This window comes from Phasianus colchicus, chromosome 3 (genome assembly GCF_987193195.1).
Source record: "Phasianus colchicus chromosome 3, bPhaCol1.hap1.1, whole genome shotgun sequence".
Taxonomy (NCBI): domain Eukaryota; kingdom Metazoa; phylum Chordata; class Aves; order Galliformes; family Phasianidae; genus Phasianus; species Phasianus colchicus.
This window is the reverse complement of record NC_143438.1, coordinates 69,038,011-69,057,728: the sequence shown is the minus strand read 5'-3', so window position 1 is coordinate 69,057,728 and position 19,718 is coordinate 69,038,011. Positions and strand designations below refer to the sequence as shown.

The 19,718-nt window shown below is 42.0% G+C and overlaps 2 protein-coding genes and 1 non-coding gene across 9 annotated transcripts in view; 2 read left to right on the top strand and 1 right to left on the bottom strand.

Annotated features, from left to right (window-relative positions):
* Position 1: 1 nt before the first annotated feature.
* On the top strand, positions 2 to 16,699 carry RMDN1 (regulator of microtubule dynamics 1). Of its 2 annotated transcripts, XM_031590964.2 has the most exons (10): positions 2 to 208; positions 388 to 499; positions 2,410 to 2,497; positions 3,443 to 3,602; positions 4,229 to 4,318; positions 4,951 to 5,006; positions 6,917 to 7,004; positions 8,718 to 8,748; positions 15,428 to 15,561; positions 16,547 to 16,699. In XM_031590964.2, the coding sequence occupies exons 1-10, from the start codon at positions 86 to 88 to the stop codon at positions 16,583 to 16,585; spliced, it is 921 nt and encodes a 306-aa protein (XP_031446824.1). In that variant the 5' UTR covers positions 2 to 85; the 3' UTR covers positions 16,586 to 16,699. The 2 variants fall into 2 exon arrangements, 1 of the variants encoding a protein (XP_031446824.1); XR_016465233.1 differs by lacking the exon at positions 8,718 to 8,748.
* TRNAE-CUC (transfer RNA glutamic acid (anticodon CUC)) lies at positions 8,865 to 8,936 on the top strand. Its single transcript has one exon. It is a non-coding gene; the product is annotated as a tRNA-Glu (tRNA).
* Positions 16,700 to 17,078: 379 nt separating the features above from the next.
* The window catches only part of WWP1 (WW domain containing E3 ubiquitin protein ligase 1), a 60,882-nt gene continuing 58,242 nt past the window's right edge, over positions 17,079 to 19,718 (bottom strand). For all 6 annotated transcript variants that reach the window (XM_031590959.2, XM_031590960.2, XM_090137779.1 and 3 more), the window contains one exon: positions 17,079 to 19,699. In XM_031590959.2, coding sequence (XP_031446819.2) covers positions 19,600 to 19,699 — 100 coding nt within the window. In that variant the 3' untranslated portion in view covers positions 17,079 to 19,599. The remainder of the gene's footprint in view (positions 19,700 to 19,718) is intronic.

Genomic DNA, 19,718 nt, shown 5'->3' with positions numbered 1-19,718 from the left:
AGGAGAGCATGCGCGGCTTCGCGCTGAGCGCTGGCCCTGCTCGCTCGGTCGCATCTTCTCCTCCCCCGGCGGCCGGCTCCGGGCGATGGCCGCTGTCGTGGCGGCGCTGGCGCAGCCCCTTCGCCTCCGCCCCGCCCGCCTGGGGCCGCTCCTTGGGCCGCTCCTGAAGGAGGCGGCGCGGGGCTGGCGGGGGCTCGGCGGGAGCGAGGTACCGGGCGGCGGCTGTGCGGGCCCGCTGTGCTGGGCTGTCCGCAGCGGCGGGAGGCGGTGCAGAGGGTTGTTTCTCTGGAAGTTGGAGCCTTCGTGCTCCTTTGGAACCATCGCAAGAGAAAAGATTTAACTCAGAGTTACAGTGTTTATTAACGTTCGCCTTGTGATCCCCGGCAGGTGCTTAAAAAAAGCCTGAGGAGGGGGGTTACGCTCGCCACGGGGTCCTTCGTGCTCTGTGAGGCTCTCAGGCTGGTCTCTGGCTCTGCTGTGGTTCATGCCAGCTTCAAAGGTAATGCACGAAGAAGGCGGTGCTGTTAGTTTCCCTGGTCTTTGTGAGTGCTCTCCCGTGGGTTATGCACTTACGCTGATGAGAGGAGAGATGTCAGCGCCCTTTCTATGCAAAACAAGGAAGAGATACTGTGTAAATAAGGGTAAAAGGGAGTGCCTGGTAGACACACAAAGAAATAAAAGCCTAATGAGTTAGATAAAGTCTAAAGCACCTAGCAAGCACTTTGTTGAAAAGTTTGAGTTCTCAGCCTTCAGTCATTAAGACAGTGGCGTTCAGAGCACCTCAGGAAGCAAACATAACCTACAAAGTGAGGAAGATGTGCTCTGTGGCACGCGGTCCAATGTCCATGTGGACTAAAACAGTTGAGAGTCAGCATTTAGGGAGAGCAGAGTTAAAATGTTACCCGGAGTGCTCTCATCTCCAGTGAGTTCTGTTCTAGGAGCTTTTTCAGTTGAAAGTGGAGTTGTGTAGTTTAGTAGTCTTCATTGTTTTTTTGTTTTTAATTCCATAATTAAAACCACACTGCTGCAAAACACAACAGCCGTATCACAGTCGCCATGTTCAGCAGATGACTTGAAAAAAGCAGAATGCTTACACAAGAGAAATTTCTGAAGCAGGACTTGAGCTTATGTTTTCCCTTAGATGTTTGATCACAAACCAAGGACTAATGCCAGAGATGAGCGTACCTGAATATCCTAAGAAATATCCTAAGAAATTAGGCAGAGCTTTGGACTTGAAAATATCATTTTTTCATGTTTTACGGTTGGCAGTAAAGCATGGAATTTGTTGTTTTTTTTTTCCTATATAGCTACATGCTTCAAAAGAATGATCAACCTGCTTCCATTTGTGTTTTTTTCCCTCCTAATTCCATTTGTTCTCATGTTAGAATCATGTATTGTGTAGTGTCTATGAAATGCTATTCGATGTATTACATATGTATATATATCAGATTATTACATTATTTCATTTACATACTTAATTCATTTACATACTTATCTCACTGCATCACTTTGCTGCAGAGAATTTGGACTCATTGCAGGCAGTTGGATTAGATGACCTTTAATTAATGGTCCCTTCCAACTCAAATGATTCTGTGATTCTATGATTATATTCAGCTAGATGTGGAAATACTGATCCCGTGTCTCTGTCAGTTTTAAAATGTTTTGTAGAAAAAAGTATTTAAATGTCATAAGTACGATAGATGCTGAGGGCATAAACGGATGCACTAAAAAGACAGTTCTGATTTTTCAAAACCCTTAAGGATTTCATCTGGAAGATCTCTGAGCAGCATTTCATTTTGTTTTGCTGAGTAAAAGAATGAACCCTACTGAGCCTGCAGTTGTCTTTAGCAAAACTGTGGAACCATATGAAAACCAAGAAAAAAATTGTGTGTGTGTGTGTATGTATGTGTGTATATATATATATATATATATATATATATATATATATATTTAAAGTGATTAGATTTAAACTCTGTGCATATATTAATGAAGATGTTTCAGCACTCACTACTCTACTGCATTTGCCTTTCTGGTCATATTTTTCTTTTTTTTTTTTTTTTCTTTTTTTTTTTTTAATTTCCTGCCATTTTCACTAAGAAAAGATAGTAAATTCTGCTGTCTGATGCATTAAGAAAAATGCTATTAAGTATTAAATCCATTAAGTTCTTTATGTTACTGAAAGCCATTTTCTAGTTCCATACATTTGGCACTGTATCTCTGCCTAGTTGTTCACTGTAAGTAGCTTATCTGAGTCTGCCATGCAGTCGTGTACGATGGCCTAAAAAATTCATAACTTGTTCTTTGTGTTTCTGTTAAATTGTCTTGCTCTAAAACATTTTGTTTATGCCTTAATATCCTAATTATGTGTAATTTGTTCTTCTGTTTCCACAATTTTCATCTGTTCTTAAGCGGCAGAAGTTATAGAGCAAGCAGACTACCTGTATGGGAGTGGAGAAACTGAAAAGCTCTATCGGTTGCTGGTTCAGCATAAAAATAGGTACTTGACTGCACTGAATATCTTCATTTTACTTTGACTTCTTTTTTTTAATGTGTTTTTCTGTACCAGATTCCAACTAATATTCTTGGTATGGTGTGCTGGAGAGCCTTGTTTTCAACTTCTTTTTAAGTAGGAAAGCATTCTTGATTTTTTCCATCCTGGTAGAAAAGTGAATGAAGAAAGGACTTAGTGATAAGATGAGAGAAAATTCAAGTTGTGTTAGGGGAGGTTCAGTCTGGCTATCAGGGAAAATTTCTTAGAAAGAGTGGTGAGATATTGAAATGGGCTGCCATAGGAGGTGGTGGAGTCACAGTCCCTGAAGGTGTTTAAGAACTGCGTGGATGTGGTACGTAGGGGCATGGCTTAGTGGGCAGTATTGGTGGTAGCTGGATGGTTGGTAGAGGTCTTTTCCAGCTGTAATCATTCTGTCTGATTGTTAGCTGAATGCAGTTGAAACTGAGGGTTATCACTGTGGTTTTTCATTCTTGCAGGGAGATTTTTTTTTTTTCTTTGCTTGTTTTGTTACTTAGAAAATGCCTTAAAATATACTAGAAAAAGTCAAAATGCGTGTACACACAATGTGTAATGACTAATGCAATGACTAGAGTACCTAGAATTTAGGTATTGAAAACTTTTGGGAGTCATTGTTTCATTTCATGTTCGTTGCTGACCAGCTGCTCCTTTTAGTTTTCATTTGTCCCCTGTTAGGATTTGAGTCTGAATGAAAAAGCTCCTAACTTACGTAGTTATATCCGCAGGCAGTATATAATGACAGGCTTCTATCTGTTGTTTGTTACCTTTAAGTTCCGTGCTGCCCAAATGCCAGATGATAATGCTGTTGTTGTATCACCCTCTCGAGATACATATTGAAAGACTGATTCGAGACCCTTGCCTGCTTTGTTGCTTTTATTACTTCTAAGTGTTGATGTTTCTGTTCACAACTAGTGAGGATGCAGAGTTGTTATGGCGGCTGGCACGAGCATCACGAGATTTAGCTCAGCTCAGCATTACTTCTGCAGAAGAGAAAAGACAACTGGCGTATGATTCCCTTGAGTATGCAAAAAGGGCACTAGAAAAAAATGAAGCAAATTCTGCAGCACACAAGGTAAGCCAAACAAAATAACGTAACTGAAATCTTGTTCTTTGCTTTCTGCCAGTGGAAACCTCAAGTAATGTCATTGTTCTGTTTCGGCAACCTTGTGCGTAATTTAACTTTTCAGTTAAAAATGAGTGATTCTCACTATAATTCTCACTTACTTCTAATTTCTTGTTGATATGTTTCTGAGATTAGAGTTCAAACAGGATGCAGGAAATGGTTCAATGTGTACGGGATCATATCATTTACAGTTGGTCACCTCTGACATAACCTGAGAAATGTTTCACACACCACCCCTCCAGCATGCTGTATGTGTGTACCAGTAATTCTGTAGAGTTTTGTTGGAAAGACTTCAGGTCTGGCTTTATTCTGCCATTGTTTTGGGCTGCTTCTCTTGGTTAAGGAGGTAACAAAGTATGATCAACGGTGTTGGCATCTTGGATAAGAAGAGGACGTTGATTCCATTATCCATTCAGGCTAGCAGGTTGCTTGGCACTGCTAAAACTGTTCATTACAAATGCTTGCTGGGTGGTGGTGGTAGCTGTCCTGTTTTTGTTTTGTTTTGTTTATTTGTTTTTAATGTTAGTAGGTATACTTCTTTATTAAATATTTTAATTTTATACTTTGAATTACAGTGGTATGCGATTTGTCTCAGTGATGTTGGAGATTATGAAGGAATCAAGGTTAAAATTGGGAATGCCTTTGTTATCAAGGACCACTTTGAGGTAATTTAAGTGACTGCCTTAATGTGTCTAATACATAGATTGTGTGTGAGTTAGGAATTATCTTTTGGTGAAAATTTGCAAATTGAAATCTCCTGGTGTCAATTTCATTTGAGGGTTATTGTGCTGGTTTTGGGCTCCAAATCAATGAGAGATACAACTTAGCTCCTTCATTAACAAGTCCCTGTGGAAGAGAGTGTTGAGACAACTGAAGTGCTGCTGACATCTCTTATGCCTATATTAAGTCTAGCTGTGCTACTGAGAAAAGTGTGTGGCCATCACTGTAACTGCATTAGGTACCAGTGAAAGACAACGGCTGGAAAAGATGAAGGTCTGCTGACTTTTGTTCCATGAGAAATAAGATCAAAATCTCAGTATGTCGAGTCTTATGTGAGACTGACCTGCTAAACATAATTGCTTAGAAGTCTGTCAGTGTCTAGAGGTTTTGGAGATGAGTGGATTCAGTTATGCACAGAGCAAACACTGTATCTTTGAAATTCTACACAAGGGTTATTGTGGTTTAATTAATAGTAGGGCAACAAGTCAGCATGTTTTTTGTTGTTGTTGTATTTTAAGCCAAGTGTGTCAAGAAACACTTTTTTTTAATAATAAATTTTATTTTCCTCCTGCATTAGAGAGCCTTTGAACTGAATCCAAAAGATGCAACATCAGTTCATCTTATAGGTGTTTGGTAAGTTAACGTGTGGCAAAGAAAAATGCTAGAATATACGCCAGAATACAGCAAAGAAAAATGCTGGAATAATTCAGTGCAAACCTACTAAATGGGAAGATTTAGTTATGTCTATAAAACATCTAGCTGTTAACTCTCAGAAAGATGAAAAATAATTGTTCATTTTAGTTCTGTGTTTTACTATATTCAAATATCAAAAACTTATTTGCAAATGTATGCATATCTCCACAGCACACGTGAGAGGTTGTGAGCTCTGCTCATTTTGTTCTATTATAAATGGAGACAAAATTCAATTAATATTGGATTTCACTGATGCCTGCCACTTAATACAACCTGTTTTTTGGGAAAAGCAACAAAATGTGGTAGATGTTCAAAATACTGTATTTTAAAAGTTACATTTAAGTAAATGCAGCTTATGACTGCATACGCATTAACAAAAATCTCTGAAACTGTGTTTACTGCTTAGTGAAATTTGTACTAAGTGTTACTGTTGCAGTGCAGGCAAAGGTCTAGAAGTACAGCTTTTTATGCTAATGGCCACATTTTTGTGGAAGCAGTTTGGTTTAATGTAGCATCTTTAATTTTTTAGTGGGAATTTCTAGACAGTGTTTCTGGTTATTTATCTGGCAGCTTTGGCCTCTGTCAAATATTTTATAAGGAAGCTCAGACCAAGAGATTGACAATAAATATAGCCTAAGTATTTGTAGCGCAAATAAATAAATAAAATTCACAGCCACCTTTTCCTGTAGCTTTTCTAGGCTGTTGGATGTCAGTAGAAACTACAATCTACAGCTCTGAAGTTTTGTGTTAGCTTACAGATCTCAGCTTTTCCATATTTCAGCACTATTTATTCCCACACGACCTAACCACTGCAGCAGTTCAAGTGTTTAGGCAGATATGTATGTTTCCAACTAAATGAGTTTTGCCATGTCAGTTTTGAGATAGAAGGTCTGCTCTGGAAAAGCACTTAAGATGTTGTAGAAAAGATGATGAGAAATATGGGGTCTGCTATTGCTTTTGGCACTAAGATAATCACATGTTATATTATTAACTATATCTATTACTGAGTCCCAGCACTTCTTCGTCTGAAACTGGAAGTCAGTAACAGACAATTCTTGAGCCATGTTCTGTAGAGTATCCTGGACTGACCCTGCCTTATTCACATTTCTGATAAGGCACACCTGTTGCAAAATGTAACTGGGGTGGTGTATTCAAGTGTCCTGCCCTCTCCTGACCCCCAGGTACTTCCATATTCATGTTCATTGATTGTTCACCGCCTCCACGTGCTCTGTTTCACACTCATAATATAAATATTCTTATAATCACTGTGTGAGACTAATACAAGAGAGAGTAGCATTGTTTGATGTGGAATCTGGAATGTTTTATGTACATGAAATACTTAAATATTTAATTCTTTCATCATCTCTGAAATAGGTAACTAGTTAACCTTTGTTAATCAGTAGGTAGGAAAACAGGGCAGAATGGCCTAGCCTAGAACACAGTCGTTTGATTGCTCTCATTATTTTCATTCTTATCAATCAAAGTCTGTCAGGCTGCAGACCTGCTTTTGTAGGCAATGTTGGAGTAAGTTGTGCTCAGTTATTGCAAATATTTTAGAGCAATATGAAATATGCATTAATTGCTAAAATACGACAAGCTGAAAGGCTGTCTGGTGGTTAATAACTGTCTCCAGCCTCATATATTCAAGGCTCTCAGTAAAAGATGCACCAAAACATCTAGCAGCAATTTCAAGCACTTGCAGTTGGGTTGGGCAGTTGTAAGAACTTGTGCTGTGACTGCGGTTGTTGTGGCTCTTGGCAGCAGCTGGTTATGACATCCAATTTATGAGTGTTGATTCCAAACAGAGGGGTAATGTGAAGTTTATATACAAATGTTTCCTTCTGCTCCAGGTGTTACTCCTTTGCTGAATTGCCATGGTACCAACGAAAGATAGCTGCAATGCTATTTGCAACACCTCCGACTTCCACATATGAAGAGGTACAGTAGGAAAATGTTTCATGTTATTATGCGCCTCACAAAGCTGTTGATGTGTTTTTAGTAATTTCCTTGACAGAACTGACCTCTTAGAAGTTCTTAGAATAGCAAGCAATGCCGATTATTTCCTAAACAAAACTGTTCTGATGGAATAAATATGAACTTGTGAGTTTGCAGCTATCATTAATAAAGTGAGAACAAAACGGGAGAGTGAGGTATGTTTAAAAATCCAGTAAGCCTGGAATTTTTTCAACTATGGCACATAGAACAGTGAAAAATGATTTTGTGAGGTTTCTGCAGCAGAGAGTAGCAAGCTATATGGAACCTCTTTACTATGATGATCTACTGCAGGTAGCTCTGTGCTAGTTTCAATGCAGATGATTTATAGAATCATGTTATACCTTGGATTTACCTGATAGGAGTATTAGAGTTCTTCCCTTTATTTTAAATGCAAAAAACTACAGTTTGATTTATTATTATCCACTAATGAGTACCTTTTTCTCATCCACTGGTACCATAATGTCTGTTTTCCAGAGAGGTTGAAGTATTTTTGGTGGTCTTTGCTGTGAAAATTTCTGCTGTCAGACACCCTGAATGTTACTGTGCAGAGGTCTGTGTTCTGGGCTGTCTAACACAGTATGCATCTTATTTATGTGCACAGATATAACAGCTTGAAAACTAGATTGGTCACAGGAAAGATTCCTGTAGCTGCTGTACTCTTTGTGTTCTGTTAGAACAATGAAATCCCTGGTGCACAGTCTGTTGTTGTTCTAAGTTGAGTGGGATGAGGAGTCACTAGAAAGTAATTGCAGAAGACTGCTTGAAAAACAGAAAGTAATTGAAGAGCTGGTTGGGAAAAGAAAAAAAAAAAAAAAAAAAAAAAACTTTGTAATGGAATGTCAGGCTTTTGAGTTTTGCTGAAAATCACCTTCAGAAGAATACAGTGTCAGCCAGGATTTCCTTCAGAAGAATACAGTGTCAGCCAGGATTTCTGCAGAACTTTGCCAATCCCAACATTGAGTTCTGCAGCTGTTAAAATCACTGAAGAAATAAAATCTTGTCCCCAAACTCTGTAGGTGAGCCTACAGGTGTAGTTCAGTACAAAAACTACTTTGTAGATACATTGCCACTGTAAGGTCTGTGAAAGTATTTTCTCTCCAGCTGGTGGCATCAGGAGGAGATAAGAATGGAGTGAAGGTTCTGAGGAGTGGGATGGAAAGCTAGCTGAAAAATGTGTGCACATGTCATAAGGGTTTACCCTGCTCAGGTAGGATGATACTGGATGATGCTTTGCAGGACTTGGTTATTCCCAAAGCGTTTGTCGATATTAATGACAAGTTCTTGTTTCAGTTATGAAGTTTATACTTGACAGCTAGCTTGGAGGGATTGTAGATGCACTGGAAGGTAGAAATAAAAGTGATCTTGACAAGTTGAAGACTGGGAATAGAGCATCAGAATTTTTAAGGACAAGTAGAAGGTGCCGTACTTAAACAAGAATGACAGCGGCAGGGAATAGCTGGATAAATAGTGCTGTTGAGAAGAGGTCCAATCTGATTGTACACCAAATGAGTATCATGCTGAATTCCTGCAAGTAAGATGATGGGTGGGACAAACAGATGTCCTTTCTCAGCTATGTTGAGCATGTGCAGTGATTTGGTTTGACTGCTGTGTTCAGCTCAGTGTGCCTGGCATTAAAGACAGCCTTATCTTTTGCAGGCCCTTCGTTACTTCCACATGGCGGAGGAAGGTAATTCTTGTCATTTTTTGCAGACACGATATTCACTTTTGTTGCAAGTTAGCATATCATGACTAGTGTGCAACTGTAGCAGCAGAATACTATCGCTGCAAGTAAGGTCGTCACGCTCCCTGGTGGTCTAGTGGTTAGGATTCGGCGCTCTCACCGCCGCGGCCCGGGTTCGATTCCCGGTCAGGGAAAGCCTTATTTTTCAGTCGGCCTCCGCCGCTAGAACGGCATAACGGTGTTCCGGGCGGAGTCCGGCTGCGCGCTACGTCAGCCCGCGGGCCAGGAGCGGCGGTGGTTCTTAAGTCAGCGCTTAACCTGCAGTACTGGGTGCAGTTGTGGGCGCCCCCCAGCGTCAGAGGCTGTCACACAGTGGAGAGAGTCGAGCAGGGGGTCACCGAGGTGGCGTAGGAACTCGAGCACACGGAAAGGCGGGGGGGGGGGCGGCGAGATTAATAACTGCAAATACCCGAAGAAGTGCCAAAGGGATGCAACAGAGCCAGGCTGGGCTCTGCCAGGCGGTGTCCAGTACCGGAACGCAGGCATGGGCACAGGGTGGAGTGCCGGAGAAGAGGCAGTTAGAAGCTGTGGGTCTGGTCTCTTCCTTGGAGACTTTCAGAAGCCCACGTGGGCTCAGGGTTGCTCGTATTTCAGCAGGTTTTGGGATGCGTGGTCTCCGGGGTCCGTTGGGGGGGGGTGGAGTCCTTCATACTTTTCCCCAAGGCATCCAATTGGAATGTGTTATTTCAGGGCAAAGAAGCAAGCAAAAGTGGAATTTCTACGTTGGTCATTCTTGTTCATTTTTTAGTGTTCCAAAACCCCCTGTATTCCCAATAGGATGACAGAGACAACACTTTATATTATTTCATTTGTCACTGGGATCAGAGTACCTATCCAACTGGCAGCAAAACTGACCTCATAAAAGCAAATATGTAACTATTATTTCCCCAAGAGAGAGACCCCAAGCAAAATGGGCAAGCTGCAAGATAAGGGAAGGCAATGTATAGATGTTTCAGTGAAGCCTGAAGGAAAAGCTTATTATCTGTCTTTCCCTGGGTGTCAGCTACTGCAGCTGTGGACTGGAATGGTAGACTTCTCCTTAAAGCATGCCTCCAAAACACCTCCTTATGTTTACCTGTATTTGATGTTATATATACACGTAAAAAGAAGGGCTGCTCTGAAAGTAGTGCCTCCTATTTTATTACACTGGCCTACAATGTCAAAGGCAGATGTTGGTGGTATGGCAGTAGAGGTTTGAGCCTTCACAGAATCACAGAATCACAGAATCACTAAGGTTGGAAAAGACCTATAAGATCATCCAGTCCAACCATCCACCTGTCACCAATGGTTCTCATTAAACCATATCCCTCAACACAACATCCAAACGTTCTTTGAACACCTCCAGGGTCGGTGACTCCACCACCTCCCTGGGCAGCCCATTCCAGTGCCTGACCACCCTTTCAGAGAAGTAGTATTTCCTAATATCCAGCCTGAATCTTCCCTGGCGAAGCTTGAAACCATTCCCTCTAGTCCTATCACCAGTTACACGAGAGAAGAGGCCGACCCCCAGCTCGTTACAACCTCCCTTCAGGTAGTTATAGAGAGCAATAAGGTCTCCCCTGAGCCTCCTCTTCTCCAGACTGAACAATCCCAGCTCCCTCAGCCGCTCCTCATAAGGCCTGTGCTCCAGACCCCTCACCAGCTTTGTTGCCCTTCTTTGAACACGCTCCAGGGCCTCAATGTCTTTCTTGCAGTGAGGGGCCCAGAACTGGACACAATACTCAAGGTGCGGCCTCACCAGAGCTGAGTACAGGGGAACAATTACTTCCCTACTCCTGCTGGTCACACTGCTTCTGATACAAGCCAGAATGCCATTGGCCTTCTTGGCCACCCGGGCACACTGCTGGCTCATGTTTAGCCGAGCGTCAACCAACACCCCCAGGTCCATTTCCTCTACACAGTCTTCAAGCCATTCCACCCCAAGCCTGTAGCGTTGCTTGGGGTTGCTGTGGCCAAAGTGTAGAACCCGGCATTTGGTCTTATTAAACCTCATCCCATTGGCTTCAGCCCAGCTCTCCAGCCTGTCCAGATCTCTCTGTAGGGCCTCGCTACCCCCAGGCAGATCGACACTTCCAGCCAACTTGGTGTCATCTGCAAACTTACTGAGGGTGCACTCAATGCCCTCATCCAGGTCATCAATAAAAATATTGAAAAGGACAGGCCCCAGCACCGACCCCTGGGGAACACCACTCGTGACCGGTCGCCAGCTGGATTTAGCTCCATTGACCACCACTCTCTGGGCTCGACCCTCCAGCCAGTTCCTTACCCAGCCAAGAGTGTACCTGTCCAAGCCACGGGCTGCCAGCTTCTGCAGGAGAATACTGTGGGAGACAGTGTCAAAGGCCTTGCTGAAGTCTAGGTAGACTACATCAACAGCCTTTCCCTCATCCACCAGGCGGGTCACTAGATCATAGAAGGAGATCAGGTTGGTCAAGCAGGACCTACCCTTCGTGAACCCATGCTGGCTAGACCTGATGCTCCAGTTGTCCCGCACTTGCCGCGTGATCTCCCTCAAGACAATCTGCTCCATAACCTTCCCTGGCACCGAGGTCAGGCTAACAGGCCTGTAGTTCCCCGGGTCCTCCTTACAGCCCTTCTTGTAGATGGGAGTCACATTGGCAAGCCTCCAGTCTTCTGGTACCTCACCAGTCAACAAGGAGCGCTGATAGATGATGGAAAGCGGCTCGGCTATCACCTCCGCCAGTTCCCTCAGCACTCTCGGGTGAATCTCATCCGGCCCCATGGACTTGTGACAGTCCAGTTGGAGTAGAAGGTCTCTGACCGTTTCCTTCTGAATCATGGGTGGTTTAGTCTGGTCTCCAGCCGAGACCACCTGGTCGAAAAGTGGAATATCCTGAGGATAACTGGTCTGACCTTTAAAGACAGACGTAAAGAAGGCATTCAGGACCTCTGCCTTTTCTTTATCCTCAGTAGTCACATTCCCGGCTTCATCCAGTAAAGAATGGAGATTCTCCTTAGTCCTCCTCTTACTGTTGATATATTTGTAAAAGGATTTCTTGTTTCTTTTTATTCCAGTGGCCAGGTCGAGCTCGAGCTGGGCTTTCGCCTTTCTGATTTTCTCCCTGCATATCTTAACAACTTCTCTGTATTCTTTCTGAGTTGCCCGTCCCTTCTTCCACAGGAGGTAGATTCTCTTTTTCTCCCGGAGCTTCAAGAATAGTTGCTTATTCATCCACGCCGGTCTCCTTCCCCGCCGGCTCATTTTGCAGCTCAGGGGGACAGCCCGCTCCTGCGCCTGTAAGACTACCTTCTTGAAGAGCAACCAGTTGTCTTGGACCCCTTTACCCTCTAAGACTGAATCCCAGGGGACTCCCCCTACTAGTCTTCTAAACAGTTCAAAGTCCGCCCTCCGGAAGTCCAAGGTAACAGTTTTGCTGTTCTTCCTCCTGGCTCCACCAAGAATTGAGAACTCTACCATCTCATGGTCACTCTGTCCAAGACAGCCCCCAACCTCCACATCTTCCACCAGACCTTCTCTGTTTGTGAACAGCAGGTCTAGCGGGGCAGCTCCTCTCGTAGGCTCTCTCACCAGCTGCATCAGAAAGTTATCCTCTATACACTCCAGAAACCTCCTAGACTGCTTCTTCTGCGCTGCGTTGAATTCCCAGCATATGTCAGGGAAGTTGAAGTCCCCCATGAGGACAAGGGCTGGCGACCTCGCAGCTTCTGCCAGCTGCTCATAGAACACCTCATCTGTCTCCTCATCCTGGTTCGGCGGTCTATAGCAGACACCCACCAATACATCTGCCTTGTCAGCCCTTCCCCTGATCTTTACCCATAGGGATTCAACCTTATCATCCCCAGCCACAAGCTCAGTAACATCAAAACACTCCCTAACATACAGAGCCACACCACCACCCCTTCTTTCTTGCCTATCCTTCCTGAAGAGCTTGTAGCCATCCATTGCAGCACTCCAGTCATGGGAGCAGTCCCACCATGTTTCCGTAATGGCGACTAGGTCATAGTTTGCCTGCCGCACCATGGCTTCCAACTCTTCTTGTTTGTTGCCCATGCTGCGTGCATTGGTGTAGATGCACTTCAGCCGAGCCCCTCGCCTCATCCCTAATCCCATTGCCGCTCCCCCAGGCTCATCTCTAGCAGGCCTGGTTTTATCCCCTACCCCCTTCATATCTAGTTTAAAGCCCTCTCTACAAGTCCTGCCAGCTCTTGGGCAAGGATCCGTTTCCCCCTTCGAGACAGGTGAGACCCATCAGCAGACCCCAGGCCAGGAGCCGAGTAGACCGCCCCATGATCAAAGAACCCAAAATTCTTACTTTTGCACCATCCTTTCAGCCATGTGTTTATAAGGTGTGTTCTTCTGGCCGTCTCAGCGTCCTTCCCTGCCACTGTAGGAATACAGGCAAATACTACCTGTACGCCTGTTCCTTCAACTAACCTCCCCAGTCTCCTGAAGTCATTTTTCATAGTTCTCAGGCTTCCGTCAGTGACCTCATCACTGCCAGCCTGGACTATCAATAAGGGATAATAATCGGAGTTGCGAATCAAACTAGGAAGTTTCCTGGAAATATCCCTGACTCGGGCCCCAGGGAGGCAGCACACTTCCCTGCGGGTGGGGGCAGGCCGACATATTGGGCCTTCTGTTCCTTCTAGAAGGGAGTCTCCTATGACTATTACCCTCCTTTCTTTTCTGGAGGAGGCAGTTATTAAGCGTGGAGCTGGATGCCTCCTCTTGGGAACACTTGGAGGCAGTTCTCCCACTTCACCCTCAACCACCGCACCCTCCAGTTTCAGGGCTTCAAACCTATTACATAGAGGCACCTGGGGAACCGAGGTAGGTCGGGATGGGGGTCGCCCGCATCGCCGAGCTGGGACCTGATGCCATTCCTCCTCTGCCCTCAAATTAGCTCTCTCATTTCGATCGTGGCAAGGGAGAGGGTCCACTGCTGTTTGGGGGGTGCAATCTCTCTGTCTTTCACGCAGAGAGTCACACCACCAGTCTATCTCCCGCTCGCACTCTCTGATGGCTCTTAATCTCCCTACCTCCTCCCTAAGCTCCACCACCAGGCTGAGAAGCTCGTCCACCTGCTCGCACCTTGCACAAGTGGCATCCTTCCCATTCTCCCCTGGCAGCAGCAGGCTCAGGCACTCCCTACAGCCAGAGACCTGAACTGCTACATTTCTTGGCAGGCCCTCTGTCTGGGTCGCCACAGTGTCCCATCTATGTTCCATTTCATTTTGTTGCCATGTGACAGATGGCTGTGAAGGGGCAGCCTGACAAAGTGGCATCTGACATGGAAGTGCATAGGAAGCAAAGGTGTGTCATTGTTCGCCTCCATGTGGAAAAAATGGCACCCACTGACATTCATTGATGCTTGCTGAACATTTATGGAGAACAAACAGTGGATGTGAGCACAGTTAGGTGGTTGCATTTCTGCAGTGGCACAGTGGTCACTTCTGCTGTTGCAGACTTTTACAAATGTGGCATGCAGAGTCTTGTTCATTGCTGGGGAAAATGCACAGCTAATCGTAGTATCGTAGATGTTGGAAGGGACTGCTGGAGATCATGGAGTCCAACCTTCCTGCTAAAGCAGGTCCCCTACAGTAGGTTACACAGGAAGAGTGCCCAGACAGGTCTTGAATATCTTCAGAGAAGGAGACTCCACAACCTCTCTGGGCAGCCTGTTCTGTGCTCTGTCATCTTCACAGTAGAGAAGTTCTTTCACATGTTTGTGTGTAACCTCTTGCGTTGTGTTTTGTGCCTGTTGTCCCTTGTCCCATCGCAGGCGCTACTGAAAAGAGCCTGGTCTCATCCATTTGATTCCCACACCTTGGATATTTATAAACAGAGATGAGATCCCCTCTCAGTCTTCTCAGGTCTCTCAGTCTTTCCTCATATGGAGAAACTCCAGGCCCCTAATCATCTTTGTGGCCCTAAATAGTGTTAGTGATGTGTTGAAAAATAGTGTTTTTGTAGCTGAGAAAGTGCTCTATCAAATAGTGTTATTGTGCCCTTTGTAACTGTTGTAGTTTCCATGGAAATAAATACGATGCATTACTTTTGGAGCAACCCATATATATTTTTATATTATTATATATAACAATATTATATCTTTTTAGTATTTTTTTTTTAACTGATGTTAGCGTATCCTTTTGTGCAGCTATGATTTTTGCCTGCTGGAATTTGAAATGTTAAGGACAAGAGTAATAGTCAATGACTAAAAAAATCTAACAAGTATTGGAGTATATAACCCTAATAGTACTAAGGGCAGAGCTACAGCTTACTATTGAAGTTTGTGCATACTACAGAGTGGGTCCCCCAGCTGGAAGAGAGGGTGGGAGCAGGCAGCACTGTTGCTCTCAGCCTCTGCCTGCTTTATCAAACTGCACTTTTTCTACAGCAAGGCATTTATCTGCCTATGTATGTGTACTTTATTATTGTGCAAAATATGCTACCTAATGTAACCATATAGAAGACCAAAGTCTAGAAAGTGTACTAGTTTTACACTGTGTTCCTTTTGATCCAAAGCCAAAATACTATTAATCTTTTTCTGAAATGAGGATTTAGAGGAGTGATGTTATACTGTGGCTTTGATAGTATGCTGCTCATTATCATGGAATGCTTTTCTCTCCTGTCTCTGTACAGCTGACCCAAATTTCTACAGCAAAAATTTACTCTTTCTGGGGAAGACATACCTGAAGTTAAACAACAAAAAGATGGCTCTCCTGTGGTTAAGCAAAGCGAAGGATTATCCTGCACACACAGAAGAGGACAAACAGGTAGGAAGCTAAGAACTGAAATGGTAACCAACCTCTGTCAAATCATGGAAATGGAGCAGTTACCTCAGAGTAACTTCTAGCTAAGTACCTGTATTTCTGCATCACACCCAGACAAAGAAAATCATGTCTTGTAAGCCTCTGAATACAATGGTTGGAGATATTCTGTTAATAAAAAACAGTGATGGTTCTCTGGTGTGAACAACTACCCATCCTTAACTGTTGCTGAGGTTAAGACAAGCACATGAGTTAACTACTTCTAAAATACTGCACAGCTGCTAAACAGAAGACAACTCTCCCTTCTGTAGGTCACTGTGTAAAACACAATAGTCATTGGTGTCACAAACATTGGAATCTAAACAATGTAGTGCAGTAAGAAGGAAACTGATCTGCTGCAGAAAAGCTGGAATTCTTGTTTCTGTTTTTGGCAGAGAGAGGGCCAAGTAGGTATTCTGAACTTTTTTCACCTCCTACTGCCTGCAGTATTGGGCTTGCAGTGCCTGCACTGCTTGCTATGTGAGAGCCAGAAGCTTTTTATTCTTTAGTACCACTGATCATCAAATTTTACTACATTTTACTCAAAATCCTCAGGCACAGGGAGTCTGGCAAAGTCTTTCATATTCCCTTAGCTGCTGTCTGTAGTTTTCAAAACTCTAGGTTGGTTGGTTACGGCAGGAATAAAGTAACTCAGTACGTGCTACTTTTTAGGCTAAGTAGCATATCAGAGTTCATCTACTGCATTCAACCCAACTAAACAATATGTTTAATAAGTCAATTATACTGAAAGGTCTAGTTTAAGAGGTTTATTCCCATCCATGTTTAAAACATTAAGCATCTTAAAGTAGGGGAAAGTAAGTGACTAGTCTTAAAATAACAGATCTAAAGAACTGTGGTGAAGCTTTGGAGTGTTTGCATGATAATAAGCTTTGCTAGAAAAGCCTGTAAATACAAAGTATTATTTTGTTATGAGTGTATTTTTATATTTCAGGTACAGAAAGAAGCTTTGGAGTTGCTTAATTCTATATAACAAGAAACAAGATACTGGGAATTCAGTATCTCAGAGTAAGCAGCATAGGAAAAGGAACTTAAATACTATTTTTTTTCTCTTGATGTTGTTAATAAAATTATAGTCTAAACTTACTATTTCTATTTCTTGTTTCAATTAAACTTTCTACTGAAAGACCTGTTTTATTACATCAATCTGTCTGTTAACTTAGAGGAGAATAAGGGGCTTTGTGTATTTATACCTATAAATACATAGGAGAAGGGGGTGATGCAAGTTTTTACACTTCAGCTGTGAGTAACTAATATAACTTTTAAGGAAAAGAGATACAGAACCACAGTATAATTATGAAATTGTTTTTTTTTTTTTTTTTTTCCTAAAGCATTCTGCTGTATTGTGAAACTTCATAGGGATTCTTTCACACTTAAAAGTGTACAGTACGCAAAACTACTTCTGTGAGCCTTACTGCACCAACACCTTACTTCTGTGCTTCTGCTGCAGAAAGCAATATGTGCACAAAGAGGAAAACGGTAGATTGCTCAGTGAAGATCACTGAGGTTTAGGAAAAACCTACTTATTTACCTCCCTGCAGGAAGAAAGGCACACAGAACCTGGGAATAGAAAGCAGCTCCTTCACATTACCACATCAGTTTGCTTGTCTGAGCCCAAACCTTTGCTGTTTGTTCCTCTTTGGACCTCTCTCTCCCCTCCCAGTACAGATCGACTGAAAACAAGACAAGTGGGAAAGCAATGACAGTGCAGGATTACAGGAACTCCCAGGTTAATTTCATACACACATAATTATATGAATTATTAGGTTTGGGGTTTTTTGCCTCTTAAGAACCATAGCTGTAGTCAGTCCTTTGAAGCCAGTTATGTCCATATGTCCATGAAGAGAATGCTACAGGGTGGTGGTGGTTTTTTTTTTTTGCTCGCTAACTCTTACCTCTAGGAAAGGCTTGCAGTTATGTGACAGCTAAAGTTAGCAAATCAATAAAGAAACTACATTCTTGTGATGTGCTGTCTTCTTTATTATTGTTTTAATAACTTACTCACAGATTCACAAAGTTCAGCAGTTGGTAGTGGGTTACCAAGTCATTCATTAGTGCAAATTCATGAAGTTTAACTGTATGACATTTTAGACCTCTGAACTGTAAGCTTTGCTTCTGTTGCCCTGCCTTTGACTTCTTTCAAGCTTACTCCACTTCTAACCTGTAAGTCATAATTGTGGTGCTATTACACTCAAAATCAATGATGTATTTATGAAAACAGCTTTGCAGAAGATAAGTGGTGTAGTATGAAAATCTTTCAAATATAAGCTGTTGAAACTCTTATGGAAAGTTCACGTAAGATAGTGCTCTCGTTGGGCCAGGTGCAGCACCACTGTTATCAAAGCTACATACAGCTTAGCAGCTCCACAGTAAACTGTGCCATTTTGAATACAAAGCCTCCAGAGAATCCAGTCTGTAGAAAAATAAAGGTTTGGCAGAATTCAGTGAATTCAGATGCTGTATCGGAAAGATACAAGAACAGATATAGCTGTTTTTTCTGCGTGTACACTTTTAACAGTGCAATATGATATGTTACAGAAATGTTTTTAATCTTATTTTAAGAAATCATTTTTATGTGTGTACAAAATTCTGTATAAGTTAAATGTAATGGAATTTACAGTTAATATTAAAGCATAATACAAATGGTAGTTTTAAACATACTTTATAAGGAAGCACAGTTTGCTAGAAAGAAGCATTTAACAGAATTCACATGAATAAGGTGTCATAACTTTTATCAAACATCTTTTCAGTTCAGCAAATGCCCTCAACACCAAAAAAATAAAAATAATAAGTTTTAAATCACTGATTACTATGCACACGGGACAAATTTGGCCTACAGAAAAGAATGACAGGTTCTGGACATAATTTAGGTACATCTGAATTTCTACAGGAACTTAAGAGAAATAAGAGTATTTACTACTTCAAAATAGTTTTAACTGTGCAAAGCTTATGTCAATTTAATTTTATTTGGGTTTACTAGATCCAATAACAGAAACTGAACATGAGTATAGAAAGCAGCAAAGTTCACATTACCTTTTGTCTACCCTTATATCTCAGTTTACAGTAATAACTCTATGAAGCTGTGAAAAACACATCACAGATCGAAAAAAATAAAAAATAAAAAACCTGTAAGACAACAGACCAAGGAGAAAATGTGTAATAGTTTCTCTTTTATTATTATTTTTTCTTTGAAGATTACCTAACATCCTCGTGGTAATAACCCAAGGCAATATGTAAACAAATTTCAATGCTGCTCAAATGAATCAAAATATTCTGTTCAGCTCCTACAACAAGTCAGAACAGTGGCACCAATTCTTTTCAACATTAAATCACATTCATCTTATTGTACATTACTCTTGTGCAAGTAATAAAGGCTTTATTAATGACCTTGGCTATATCAGTGTAGTAAAGAGAGATATACCAGCTATTAATGTATTTTAAAAAATTAAACTGACAGAACATCATATTCTGTCGTCTCAAATACCAGCAGCATCTTTCTACATATTTAGGATACGTTTGGCCTAAGCCTTTAACACCTTTTAGAACAGCCATGCAATAAAACAAACTTGGAGATGTTTCTTAAGAGAGAACACAGAGCAGTTTAAACATTTTTCTAAATAATAAAGCCAAGATAAAGCAAATCCAGGCCCTTTTAAATGGCTGCAACTTTTCATACACTTAAAGCTCTATAAAACTAGAGCTTATTAGTATATATATTTATATTTTTAATATATATTTTAAATAAGACTCTTGTCTGCTTTCAACATTTAGGAGGGATTTTTCTGGTCTTTTGTAAGGGCAATAAATAAAAGTAGAAAAGGCTGAACTGTTTTGCATATCTTTGTGGAAGAACGGAGAACAATTCTACTTTTAGAGTTCCAGAAAGATCACTGTACAGAACAAAAAGCTTATATACAATTAAGTGTGCAATTTTAGTTGGCTGAGCCTTTTAATATGCAAAGTCTCCTTCTGGACTAGAAGCTGCTTCTACTCTTGACCAAATCCCTCCGTCTCTTCAATGGCAAAGAGCAGCTTCTCTTTCAGTTGTTCGTAGCTTTTATAGGGTGGCAAATCCAAACGATTAAAACTGAGCATGGGGAAAAAAA